At 43.2% G+C, this 13,018-nt stretch overlaps 2 protein-coding genes across 3 annotated transcripts in view; both read left to right on the top strand.

Moving 5' to 3' along the window:
• hyal4 (hyaluronidase 4) overlaps positions 1-13,018 on the top strand; it is a 36,277-nt gene that overhangs the window by 16,813 nt on the left and 6,446 nt on the right. The window lies entirely within an intron of this gene.
• LOC115360333 (hyaluronidase-5) overlaps positions 9,906-13,018 on the top strand; it is a 5,375-nt gene continuing 2,262 nt past the window's right edge. The window contains exons 1-2 of one of the 2 annotated variants that reach the window (XM_030053192.1): positions 9,906-10,063; positions 11,446-12,401. In XM_030053192.1, the coding sequence (XP_029909052.1) occupies positions 11,460-12,401 (942 nt within the window). In that variant the 5' untranslated portion in view covers positions 9,906-10,063; positions 11,446-11,459. Of the gene's footprint in view, positions 10,064-11,440; positions 12,402-13,018 lie in introns of both variants that reach the window. The other variant, XM_030053191.1, reaches the window with a different exon arrangement.

The following is a 13,018-nucleotide window of genomic DNA, read 5'->3' as shown; positions in this document are numbered from 1 at the left end:
TACGAGTCCTGGTACCCATTTGTTTCAGTAAATTAAACATCTCTTTTCTTGTTATTGTCCTATTTGAATTGGAAAGTAGATCCGGCAGGCAGCGTCTGCAGGAAACTCCTACAAAGTAACCTTGCTCCAGGAAGAAACAACCTGATAGTCCTTTCATAAATAATTGTAATTACTTAAAAAAAAAAAAAAAAAAAAAAAAAAAAAAAAAAAGTGGGAACCAGGACTTGTTGTTTCTATTTTACCTTTAGTTTTACTTTACGAGTCCTGGTACCCATTTGTTTCAGTAAATTAAACATCTCTTTTCTTGTTATTGTCCTATTTGAATTGGAAAGTAGATCTGGCAGGCAGCGTCTGCAGGAAACTCCTACACAGTAACCTTGCTCCAGGAAGAAACAACCTGATAGTCTTTTCATAAATAATTGTAATTACTTTAAAAAAAAAAAAAAAAAAAAAGTGGGAACCAGGACTTGTTGTTTCTATTTTACCTTTAGTTTTACTTTACGAGTCCTGGTACTCATTTGTTTCAGTAAATGAAACCCTCCTTTTCCTATTTGAATTGAAAGTAGATCCGCAGGAAACATGCACATAGTAACCTTGCTCCAGGAAGAACAAACTGATTGTACATTCACAAATAACTGTAATTACATGAAAAAAGTGGGAACCGGGACTTGTTGGCTTTGATATTGTGATAATCCTCTTTGCTGGTGTTGGTTTCTGTGCTAAAAGTGTTATTTTATTTTGAAAGCTGTTGCTATAGAAGTGAATGGAGCGATACAAATCCAATGCTGTGGATTAGCAGCTGATGAGGAGATGTGAGCAGCATGTGGACTCAGATCACACCCAGGAGACCAGACAACACAACCAAAACCACTCTACAGCTGCTGTTGAGGTTTTTAACATCTGTCTCCGTCCAGTGGTTTGCTTTTTGTTTCTTCCAGCCAATCGTAGACGAGGTGACATCATGTCCAGATGTTTCCAAATAATCTGGAAAATCACTAGATCGGTATTTTGACCCCTGTGGTATTTTGGGAAACATCCTTAACAAAATCCATGTATAAAAGTCCTGTTAGGTTGTTTTCTGATGGGGTGAAAGTCTTACATCTCTTGTTCACATTAATGTTCTGTGTGGTGTTCTTCTCAATTATAAGCTGTGGTTTCATTTGATATTATACCTATAAAATGTATTTTATTTTTAACCAATGTTTATGTAACCTTGAATTACAGCTTGCCAGGAAATGCTACGTATTGTGAGCCGACTTGAACATGGTGTGTACGTAACGTAGGTGCTAGCAATCAAAAACCATACTTTATCATGCCATGTATCGGTTAGGGGTGAACGGATTTCTTTTTATTTTGTGCTAATTGTGTCAAAGTAACTGTCACAATCTCAGTTTGGAAGAAAAGTCCTCATTGGTTCAACACTTTCCTGAGTGTTTCAGACGGACAGGCCGGGTTGGGTGGCTCCGTCTGAGGCTCCTGTACTGTAACACTGAACAGAAAAACACTTTGCACAGACTGTCCGCTGGCAGTCAATGATCCCTCCATGCTTCATCCACAGCTCCCTGTTCATGGACTTTGTTTGTAATACTTGCCAAAGTGTCTCCTGCCTTGATTGTTTCGGTTTCAGGACGCTGAGGAAATTTACCATGACTGTTTCAGCAAAACACCAAAGGAAAAACCACAATTTATGCATTTTATTCAGCAGCAGCCTTTCTCTACGTGTATTAAAATTTAGCACCAGCTGAAATAGTCCCAACATAGGACTGAAGTTACACCTTGAGGCTGGCAGAGAGGTAGCACAGAGACGGTACGTAACGCTTCATACTTGAAAGGCCACGTCCACCGGGGGGTAAAACAATCTGGAGCTGCTTGTTCCAGCAGGTCTGAGGATTGTTTTGTCAGCCGGTGTCTGGAGAAGAGGAGGCATTTAGAAAAACTCAGTTCTGTTGGAAGAAAGAACGAAAACCTGAGCAGAAACGATGCCGTCTCAAATTCCCTGTTGTTTTCAATATTGTAAAGGGTTAGAAATGACAAACCACAGCAAGGAGGAAAACTATGTTCATGGCCACTGCAGAGCCACAAGCAGTATGTGTGCTGCTTTTAATGTTAATTAGCTAATGACTTGGGACGACATAGTGAGTTGTTAACATTACAAGCTAAAATTAGGCAATGTGTAAAGCTACAGATTCAGCTAAAGTCCACTACAACACCAGTTTTATACTCTATTATTAATATTTAGCCTAAAACAATACAGTTCCTGCTTCCCCAGCTGTGTACATGACTTAGTGACAAAATGCCGCTGGTCACATGACCGCACTGAGCGTCGGGGTCGGTTCACGTCTTATTGAAGTCTCAGTTTTTCTGTTTGGAATATTGTACAAAAAACTTGAATCTGGGTTCCTGAACTAGTTTTTGGTGCTTCCCAGTTCCCAAAAACACCAGCTTTTGTTTTTTTGTAACTTTGTTTTTGACACAAAACGTGCAGGGAGACACAGTCACACAATAGAAAGCCAGGGCAGAGCAATGGAATGGTTTTCCTCTCTCGGCTGGGTGGGACTTATCTGTGCACTGTCTCTGTGAGGGGACTGCCTGATGGTCCATTAAACCCCAATAGACCAAAAAATGTCCCACCGGACCAAAAGCCCATCAGTCTGATGGAGCGCTATCCCAAAGACAAACGCCCATTATTCTGAAACCTCAACAAAAGTTTGGGCAGGGGGCTCCTCAGGTTAAGGTGAGGTGACCAGGTGGGTGCATTTCTCAGCAGGGGTGCAAAACTCTCCAACAACTGCAGAGGGAGTGTTTTCACTTGATTTTGACTGTTATCACTCCACTGACTGGACATTATCAGTCATAATAACTTCCTCAGGTTTGGGCCAGCAGGTCCCTGCTGCGCCTTCTACTGGCTCAGAAGCTATTAACATTTGTTCCTATCATCAGTTTGTCTTCACCAATCAAATGGTAGCTTTAGCCATTTTCGTTAGCTTTCCTTAGCACTGATAACGTCCAATCAGAGGAGAGATAACAGTCCAATCAGCGGTGTGGTAACATAAGAATCAGGTGGTGTCTTCAGAGCAACAGGCCGGCGAACTAATGGGGTTTTGGTCTAATGGGACGTGTTGTGGACATTTCTGGGGTTTCTGGATAACGGGCCGTCGGTCTAATGGTTGCCGGAGCAACAAGAGTGAGATCGCTGATGAAGAACCAAACTGCAGCTAGCTAACAGTTTCCCTTCCATATTGGCAAAGAGCTGCGTCAGTTCATAACCTACGGCTTGAAGCCCATCGAGACAGCAGCTCACACCATGTGACGCCACTGCTATGTGTGTGTGTGTGTGTGTGTGTGTGTGTGTGTGTGTGTGTGTGTGTGTGTGTGCTGCAAACAGTCGTGTGTGTGGTTCTGGTGGAAATGCAGCGTCATGGCTCTCAGCACTGACCTCAGCGCAGTGTGGACGGACTCACTGGCATCGCTTCAGGTCGAGCACGTTCACTTTACTCGGCGTGATGCAGCACAACAGAGTGCACTTATATATTTTCATATCAAGATTGTAAACCAAATATGCAACATGGACTATGCAACAAGTGAAATGTCTGAATGTAGATGCACTGCAAATAAAAAACGTTTTTTCCTGTACAGCCATGTGTTTTTTCTCTTTTTTCCCTCCAGGTAGTTGTGAGAAAATCTAATTTTAGATTTTATGGCATATTTTTTAATATGTGCAAATTATGGAGATTAATATGTGCAAATTATGGAGTGAAAATAGTTGCAACCAGGTGCAAAAGCCACTGCACACTACATGCTTTTAAAGGGGCATTACACTCAACTGAAGTGAGGACAATGTAGACTCAACTGACACATGTGGAGGAAGCACAGCATGTGATGATTGAGTCTATGTGGTTCTCATGGTCCATGCTTTTTTCATGTTTTCTTGGCAGTTGAGTCTACATGGTCCTCGTTGCATTGTTTCATGTTTTTCATGGTGCAACTTTTATTGTGAAATTTTGAAAATGACAACAAAGTAGAAGCAACAAAGTAGAAGCAGGTTCCTCGTCTCATCTTTGCTGAATGAGCTTTTATTGTGAAAGGTTCCACAGTCTGTCACTGATCGTCTGTTCTCTGTAATGGATCTGATTTAAAATGCAGTGAAGGACAAAACTCAATCAGAAATGGACTGAAGGAAAAGTCAAAATTACTGACTTAAAAAAAAAAACTAATACTAACAGAAAAACTAAAAAACTGTGAATGGTTAGTTCCATGTGTTAATGTCTCACCCTGATAAGAGCACTGCTATTATAGGGGTGAACAGAAGTGTTGATTAAGAGCATTTATAATATTTATAATTTATAATTTTTTGTCAACATGAAAACTAAACCCTCGTCCAATCCCTTACCTTAGGAAAAAAAAAAAAAAAGAAGAACCGGATGCCCTTGCTTTGTTTTCCTCAGATAGTTACAAAAGGCAGGAGCAGGCTGCAATGAAGCAAAATAATTCATTAATCAAAAAACACAAATAACACAAGGAACTCGAGGAGCACGAGGAATAAACACAGGGAAGCGCACGTGGAACCAATCAGGTAAGAGGACACACCTGGGACAGGAGAACAGAGGAGAGGCTGAGGAGAACACTGGGAGGGATCAGGACAACCAGGGCTGATCACACAGGCCCAGGACGGGTGTGGAACTGGGAGAGGCAACGAGACCGATGAACCAGAGACAGGTGAGACCACAGAGACACGTCAGGACAAAGGAAACCACAGAGAAACAGGCTGAGTCCAAAACAGCAGAGACACAAAGCCATGACGCAGAGGAGCCGTTCACGTGCATTAACATTTCATTGTTAACTAGGGATATTTTACTTTACTCGACAAACAGATGCATTTTACTTATTCATTCATTGAATTCTTATTTATGGTTGTGTCTTACTGTTTTATTGTTGTGGCCTTTTGCATGTTGTGTTGTATATATGTCTTGTCCTCTACTGGAAGCTGAATTTCCCCGCGAGGGACAATAAATCTGAACCTGAACCTGAACCTCCTCAGATGTGTCATCATCTGTGAGTGAGTAACCACTCTCATCTCTTTGTTGCTCTTCCTCCGCTAAATCCTCGGCGTTCACACAGGAACTCGCCGTCAGCTGCTGTGCGTTGCCACGTTTGTTGCTCTGGATGGAAAATAACAGCAGCTGCAGGGTGAAAGGTCAGACTGTCGGCCATGTTTGAGGCTGTTTTCAGACACCAGAGCGCTGTATGACAAAGTGAGGTTACCTGGCTAGCAAAGTGAGGTTACCAGGTCAGCAAAGTGAGGTTACCTGGTCAGCAAAGTGAGGTTACCTGGCCAGCAAAGTGAGGTTACTGGGCCAGCAAAGTGAGGTTACTGGGCCAGCAAAGTGAGGTTACCTGGCCAGCAAAGTGAGGTTACTGGGCCAGCAAAGTGAGGTTACCGGGTCAGCAAAGTGAGGTTACTGGGCCAGCAAAGTGAGGTTACCTGGCCGGCAAAGTGAGGTTACCGGGTCGGCAAAGTGAGGTTACCTGGCCGGCAAAGTGAGGTTACCGGGTCGGCAAAGTGAGGTTACCTGGTCGGCAAAGTGAGGTTACCGGGTCAGCAAAGTGAGATTACCTGGTCAGCAAAGTGAGGTTACCGGGTCGGCAAAGTGAGGTTACCTGGCCGGCAAAGTGAGGTTACCGGGTCGGCAAAGTGAGGTTACCTGGCCGGCAAAGTGAGGTTACCGGGTCGGCAAAGTGAGGTTACCTGGTCGGCAAAGTGAGGTTACCGGGTCAGCAAAGTGAGATTACCTGGTCAGCAAAGTGAGGTTACCGGGTCAGCAAAGTGAGGTTACCGGGTCAGCAAAGTGAGATTACCGGGTCAGCAAAGTGAGGTTACCTGGCCAGCAAAGTGAGGTTACCTCGTCAGCAAAGTGAGGTTACCTGGCCAGCAAAGTGAGGTTACCAGGTCAGCAAAGTGAAGTTACCTGGCCAGCAAAGTGAGGTTACCAGGTCAGCAAAGTGAGGTTACCTGGTCAGCAAAGTGAGGTTACCTCGTCAGCAAAGTGAGGTTACCGGGTCAGCAAAGTGAGGTTACCTGGTCAGCAAAGTGAGGTTACCTGGCCAGCAAAGTGAGGTTACCGGGTCAGCAAAGTGAGGTTACCGGGTCAGCAAAGTGAGGTTACCGGGTCAGCAAAGTGAGGTTACCTGGTCAGCAAAGTGAGGTTACCGGGTCAGCAAAGTGAGGTTACCGGGTCAGCAAAGTGAGATTACCTGGTCAGCGAGGTGTGTTCAGTCTAAAGAGTTTGTCGTGCCATGAAGGCGGCTCCCTTCATCGCCATGGTAACAAATGCTGCAAACACAACCTGCTCCCGACCAGGTTACGTTCAGATTTTCTGCTTTACATCGTCTTTTTCCCTGTTTGCTTCAGGTGATGCGTCTGTTAACCCTTTAAATCTGACACTGAATGTCATCCACAAAACAGCAGATTAATAATCCACAGCAGCTCCGCCTCACTCTGGGGGAGATTCTGATGCTCGCTGCTTATTGGCTGCCAAGTTCCTCTGACACTGCTGGAACCGCATCTAATAAAACATCAAGTCTGACACACACAGGCCTGATATTATTAAATATATTTTACTTGATATTGACAAAAACTACAGTGATTTACATGGATCCTTTGTTACAGGATGGTGTGAGTCCTAAATGAAATATGAGTTTAATGTTTAATTAACAGAAATAAACTGGAGGATAAGAGTTTTCTGTCCACGTTCTTCTCTGGCCTTATTTGCAGCCTCAGTAAATTTTTTTTGTCCTCCTCTTAGCTCTCTATAATGACAGTTTGTTCCTCCTGAGTGAGGTAGATGGCAGAAGAGGAGTCACATGACCAAACAGGGCTTTTAATGTGAAGGCGCTCAGAGCCAGCAGTTATCTCTGAGTGGAGCTGCAGGTTCAGTCAGAGGAAGCCTGGCTGTGCTGAAGAGGCTTCCCAGTGCAGCGTAACTGCTCTGGTGCCTGAGAAAAAACAACACACTGGGTTTTGAAAGGCAGAAATGTCAGCAGTTGGCCAACTGGTGGCTGAGTCACTGGTGTTGATCAACCAGCAGTGACGCTGCTGGTGTTTCAGGAATGTGGTGCGGAGCTGCTTTGTTCACCCAACTGCTCCAAACTCACCAAGACACAAAATCTGAGCCAAAACAGCCGGCAAATCAGCAAGAAACTGGGAAAAAATTAGTAAATGACCTTAGTTTTTTTCCCCTGAGCGTCGGAGGGAGCCGTGGTGGAAAGGAAGTGTTGAAATTTCCTGCTCGCTGATTTGTCTGTGAACATTTCATGTTTGTGAAAGTTCAAGAGTTTTTTGAAATGGAAACAGTTCCTTTAGTTTTTCATTTTTTTGCTGATTTTTTTTTTTTTTTTGAGAGGGGATTTTCTATCTTTTTTAAATAACTTTCAGGTAATTTTCTTGTATTTTTTTTTTCTTTTTTGGTTGTTTCATTTTTTTATTTATTAATTGATTTTTTTCATTTCTTGCAACTCTTGACTAATGTCTTGCTAATGTTTATGACATTTCTTGCAAATTGCCAAATAAAAAGGTGTTTACCTACAAGTTATTGTTGTACATCTATAGAATTACAAATTTTGTTTTTGCATATCCTATTTTATTACTGTTATGTTTATGTATACAACCTATTTATTCTATTAAATTTTTTGTTTACGATATTTTGCCATCATGTTTGTTTTGAATATTTCTTTTTTCCCAGCTTTTGTCTGGATGTGTGATTTATGTGAGGGAGTGGCTGCTCTGTGTCACAGCGTTAACTTCTTTATACTCATTTTAACTTCTTTATACTTATTTTATACTTTAACATGTTGTGCCCAGGCTCCTGCTCCACACCTGTGTCCACATGTTTTTATGTCACTTGTTTTTTTTAGCAATCTTTATTTATCACATTTTTTAATTATTTTTTTCTTTTTTATCCTTCTCTTGGTTGTGTCTTTTCAGTGTTACTTTTGCAGGCTGTTTGTCTTTTTGTGTACGCCGCTGCACAGGGAAATGACAAATAAAGAAATCTTGAATGTTGAATCTCATTTTTGATTCAAGTTGGATTAAACCTGGTGAGCTGCTCGGCGTGCAGAGGCAGAGCTGCGGTGTAAAACTCTTTACTGGCACACACACGCAAAGCAAACAGAGTTCAGCTGCCCGGGAAACGCTCGCAAGGTTTCCAGATGAATCTGCCGTCGCCGCTGCAGAAACACTTGGCATGGCGTTTTTAAAACACGCCGGCCCTCGTCCAGAACAGAAGTCATAAATTAGCTCCCGGTGTGATAAATTAGAAGAGCGAGACAGATTTCCTTCAGTGACCTCGTGCCCTCGGTCATTTTCCAATCTCCTCCTGGCAAAACTCTCCAAAACTGATTTACAATCACCTGACCAATCACAGCGAGGCTCAGCAGGGTGATCAGCCATTGGTTGTGCCAGGTGTGTGTGGAGAGTTGGATCCTCCCATTCCCCAGGTAAACCAATCAGCTGGCTGAAGCTGCTGCACAGGTGAGGCTCATGCTGCCGATCATCCGGCAGTGAAATGTTGCAGGAAGAGACTTTAGGGAGTCAGTCGGGTCATGAGATCACCGGAGGGGGCTTTAAAATTGTTTCCAGTTTATCTGCGTCTGCACCGGTTTTTTATTTTTGTAGTTTTTTTTTCAGATTTTTTTCTCTGTGCTCAGACTGCAGAGGAGAAGCAGCTGAGGCTTTTTTTTTTTTTTTCCTGTTTTGACTCTTTGAAGGGGATGAGAATTTCCTGTGGCCTGAAACGCTCTTACTGAACAGCCAAGGCCTCCGAGACTGCAAGACAACACGCACACGCAATAAATATTCTCATCAATAACATTCAAATCCCTTTTTAACATACAGCTTTTCTCTTGATCAGAGGTTTTGATCGCTGTTACAAACTAGTCTCAAAGGGAAACTGAGGACAAAACCTTTCAGTCACTGAGAGATTCCGCCAACTGTGTTTTTTTTACCTTAGTGTCTTTGTATTATACATATATGTCTTTTGTTGTTTGTTTTCTGTGTCTACAACATCTATTGCACGTCTGTCCGTCCTGGGGAGGGATCCCTCCTCTGTTGCTCCCCTGAGGTTTCTTCCTATTTTTCTCCCTGTTAAAGGGGTTTTTTAGGGAGTTGTTCCTCATCCGATGTGAGGGTCTAAGGACAGAGGATGTTGTATTTTCCTGTAAAGCCCTTTGAGACAAATTTGTAATTTGTGATTCTGGGCTATATAAATGAATAAAATTGATTTGAACTGAATAGATTCAAACTGCCAACCCTCGAATCACACGCGTCCTTTTTGATTTATTTTATTTAACCAGGTAAGCCCAGCTGAGAATGTGAGGTCTGTTTTACGAGGCCAAAATGACTCATACAAGTTAAGAACAAACATAAAACACACAAAACAAATCAGGTGAAATAAATTTGGTTGAGAAGCAGCACACTTACAGACTCCAGTGGATTCTGCCTCTTTATTATTATGTTTAAAAAAAAAAAAAAAAAAAAAAAAAACCCTGAATGAAATCCTTATGAAATATTGTCGCTCGAGGGACGTTTGCTTTGTGATGGACATAACAAAATCCTGCCTCATCACATTAGTCATCTCTGTGATGAAACCACGTGGAGGATTTTGCAGTTCGGTACATTTCCAGCTGGAGCTGACCAACTTATAAAAGGGGGAAACTCTTGCATTCCTCGCTTGCCCTGACAAATACCTCAGATATGAGCGGCGGCGTCCACACACTGTCCTCATACAGTGTCTGCCTCTGATCCTGCGAGGCGGCAAAGGTCTCATCTCCGGCACCTCAGGGCTGGAAAACCTCAGCGAAGATCTTCATCCCTCTGACAAGTTTGCACAGGTGCTCGCTCGGTAATTTGATCCACCCACTTTCAGACAGGTTATTAAGGCTGTCAGGTGTAAGCCGGCTGCAGGTTTATGACTATCAGGTAATAACTCCCAGCAGCAGCAGCAGCAAGAGCGGCAGGAGTCACCTGGAGCCGCCGTTTGGACGCAGGAGGTTTGATCTCCCACAGCAGGTCGGTGCTCCGTCATGTCTTCTTCTACTACTCTATAAAAACGGTTCAGGGTGACTGACTCGCCCTGTCGTTCATGTGTTTCCCAGGTGCTGTGTTGTTCAGGATCAAAAGGTTTATGGGCTGTTAGTGTTAAAATCAGACAGTTACTGGGGTCAAAGCACCTGCTGCTACCAGCTGACACTCATCTGACTTTAATAAGCTCGTAAAGCTGAAACTCAAATGTCAGTCCCATCTGGGCAAGGCAACATCATCAGTTTGAATGTCATATATCAGTCAGTGAAGCAGAAAATTACATCATTTATCTCCCAAACATACAGGTTCAAATTAGGATCTTGGCAGGGATTTTTTTTTTTTTTTTAATGGCACCTGAGTATTAAATACCTTGAAACCTGAGAAAACTGGTTTGATTTCTTTAAAAAAAAAAAATGGAAAAAAAGGCAATGAGCAATTTAGTTACAAACAGCCTGAAAATGTGCAAGAAGTTAGTAAAAAACTTTCAAGAAAGAAAGACAGAGAGAATTATTAGAAAAGTATACACTGAAGTAGGGAAACTGTACAGAAAACTATATTTCTAATATTATTATTTGGCTAAATTTCAGTTCAGTTTGTTTGTTTTAATTTTTATGACTTTTTTGTACTTAATTTCAGGTCTTTTACTTGTTTCATTTGTTTGTCTTTTTTCTTTCAATCTTTCTTTTCATAATTTCTGGACCAATTTCTTTACTAATTTCTTGCAAATTTTTGGGTCATTTCTTGTTATGTTGGTCATTGCCTTTTTCCTCATGTTTCTCAAGAAAAAAAAGAAAGAAAGCAAGGAAGAAAGGAAAGAAAATGCCCTGAAATTTTAATAAAAAGTGAGAGACAGAGATAGAATAAACAATGATTTGTAAATATCAGACATCAGGTTTCAGTTCAGCTTCTGCTTCGAAATGATTTGACCTCATTTAATGGGTTTCTTTGATTTGTTCAAGCCTTCAAGCAGCAAGATAAAGTTACATTAATCTGTAGACTTCAACTCGGTGCCAGTTTCATGTTTTTAATCTGAGCTGAAGGATTACTGGCTGTGGTTTCAGAGTTTGGTCTTACGAGACATTTTAAAATCTGTTGTTGGATAAATTTAAAAAAATGCGTGTTGGACGGCCGACGGGTTTTCACCTGGCAGCCATGACTTCTACACTGCTGTGATGTCGTGGTCTCCAACATTTTTATTTTTGTTTGAATCATCAAATAAAAACAGTGAAGCAGTAGCACCGTATCTGCTCGCTTCCAAACAGATGTAGATTTCATTTCTAACCCTTCCAGCTGAAACGCCACAGGAAGTCTCTCCCATGTCACATTTTTCTGCTGATTTACGTCTCCTCTGGCTCTTCCTCTCAGAGCAGATCTCCGTCTCAACATGAACGCAGGCAGACAGCTCACTGATGAACGGCGTTTCATCGTCGTCCTCGTCGCCACGTGCGTCCTGAGCTGCAGCCGGGCTTCGCCGAGGACCAGCCCGCCCCTCGACCCCAGCTACCCCTTCCTGTTCATGTGGAACGCCCCGACAGAGCTGTGCGACACCCGCTTCGGCATGCCGCTCGACCTGTCGTACTTCCAGTTCGTCAGCAGCACGCTGAAGTCGGCAACCAACCAGAGCATTTCCATATTCTACACCGACCGCTTCGGCATCTTCCCGTACGTGGACGAGGAGACGGGCAAGATGTACGAAGAAGGCCTGCCGCAGCTGATCGACTTAAAGGAGCACCACGAGGAGGCTGAGGAGGACATCAAGCACTACATCCCTGCCAACCAGCCGGGCCTCGCCGTGCTCGACTTTGAAGAGTGGAGGCCGCAGTGGAGCCGAAACTGGGGCAGCAAAGACATCTACCGCCAAATCTCCATCAAGACGGTGAGGAAGAGGAACCAGACGTTGTCCGATGAGGAGGCAGAGGACAAGGCGAAGGTCGTGTTTGAGCGAGCCGCCAAGAGATATTTCCTCCGATCAATTCGCATCGGGAAGAAACTGAGACCGAACCGGCTGTGGGGGTACTACCTGTACCCTGACTGCTACAACTACGACTACAACCAGGACATGGCCAGCTTCACCGGAGAGTGTCCCCACATCGAGCACGAGAGGAACGACGAGCTGCTGTGGCTCTGGAAAGAGTCCACCGCCCTCTTCCCCTCCATCTACCTGGAGCTGGTGCTCAGAGACTCGTACCAGGCCCGTCTGTACGTCCGCCATCGGATCCGCGAGGCCATGAGGGTGTCGACCCTCCCCGACAGCTCCTACTCCATCCCCGTCTACGCCTACATCCGCCCAGTCTACAAGGACAGCGTCGACGACTACCTGTCAGAGGTTAGCTGCTGCTGCCCTGTATGCTGATGATGTGTGTTCTTATATTAAACAGCTACTGATGGAAAAAGTGATAATTTTACACAAAATATTGAGTTTGAAATGATTTTATTAGCTGTCGAGATCCCACTGAAACACATGGTCTTTCACAGATTCTTTCATAACAAGTCGAGTTGGTTGGCCAGACGCCTTGGCAGCATTTCAGTGATGTTTCTTTATTATTTCTTTTCGTTTCTGCTGATAGTTCAGCCTCTAATCATCTGTCAAATATCTGTGCTCCCTATATAACTTGGGAAATTTGGGTTTGGGCTTTAAGTGTCTTTAACCCTTTAGAACCTGGACTAACGTCAGAGTTCTTGTGTTTATTTGCTTGTGTAAGGCATCTGAAACAGCATTTAACCCTTTGAAACCTGCCAGCTTGATTTCTTCCAAAAACACAGGAAAAAAACACAATGAGCAATTTAGTCTGAAATGACCCAAAAAATTTACAAGAAATTAGGAAAACGTTACAAGAAAATGGCCTGAAATGAGCTTTGAACAAAGAATGAAAGAAAGAAAATGACCAGAGTGAGAACGAGTGAAAGAGAGAATTATTTGAAAATCATTAAAACACAGGGAAC

The sequence above is a fragment of the Myripristis murdjan genome, chromosome 6 (genome assembly GCF_902150065.1).
Source record: "Myripristis murdjan chromosome 6, fMyrMur1.1, whole genome shotgun sequence".
Classification (NCBI taxonomy): Eukaryota; Metazoa; Chordata; class Actinopteri; order Holocentriformes; family Holocentridae; genus Myripristis; species Myripristis murdjan.
The sequence above is the reverse complement of the archived record's forward strand: the minus strand, read 5'-3'. Positions and strand labels throughout refer to the sequence as shown.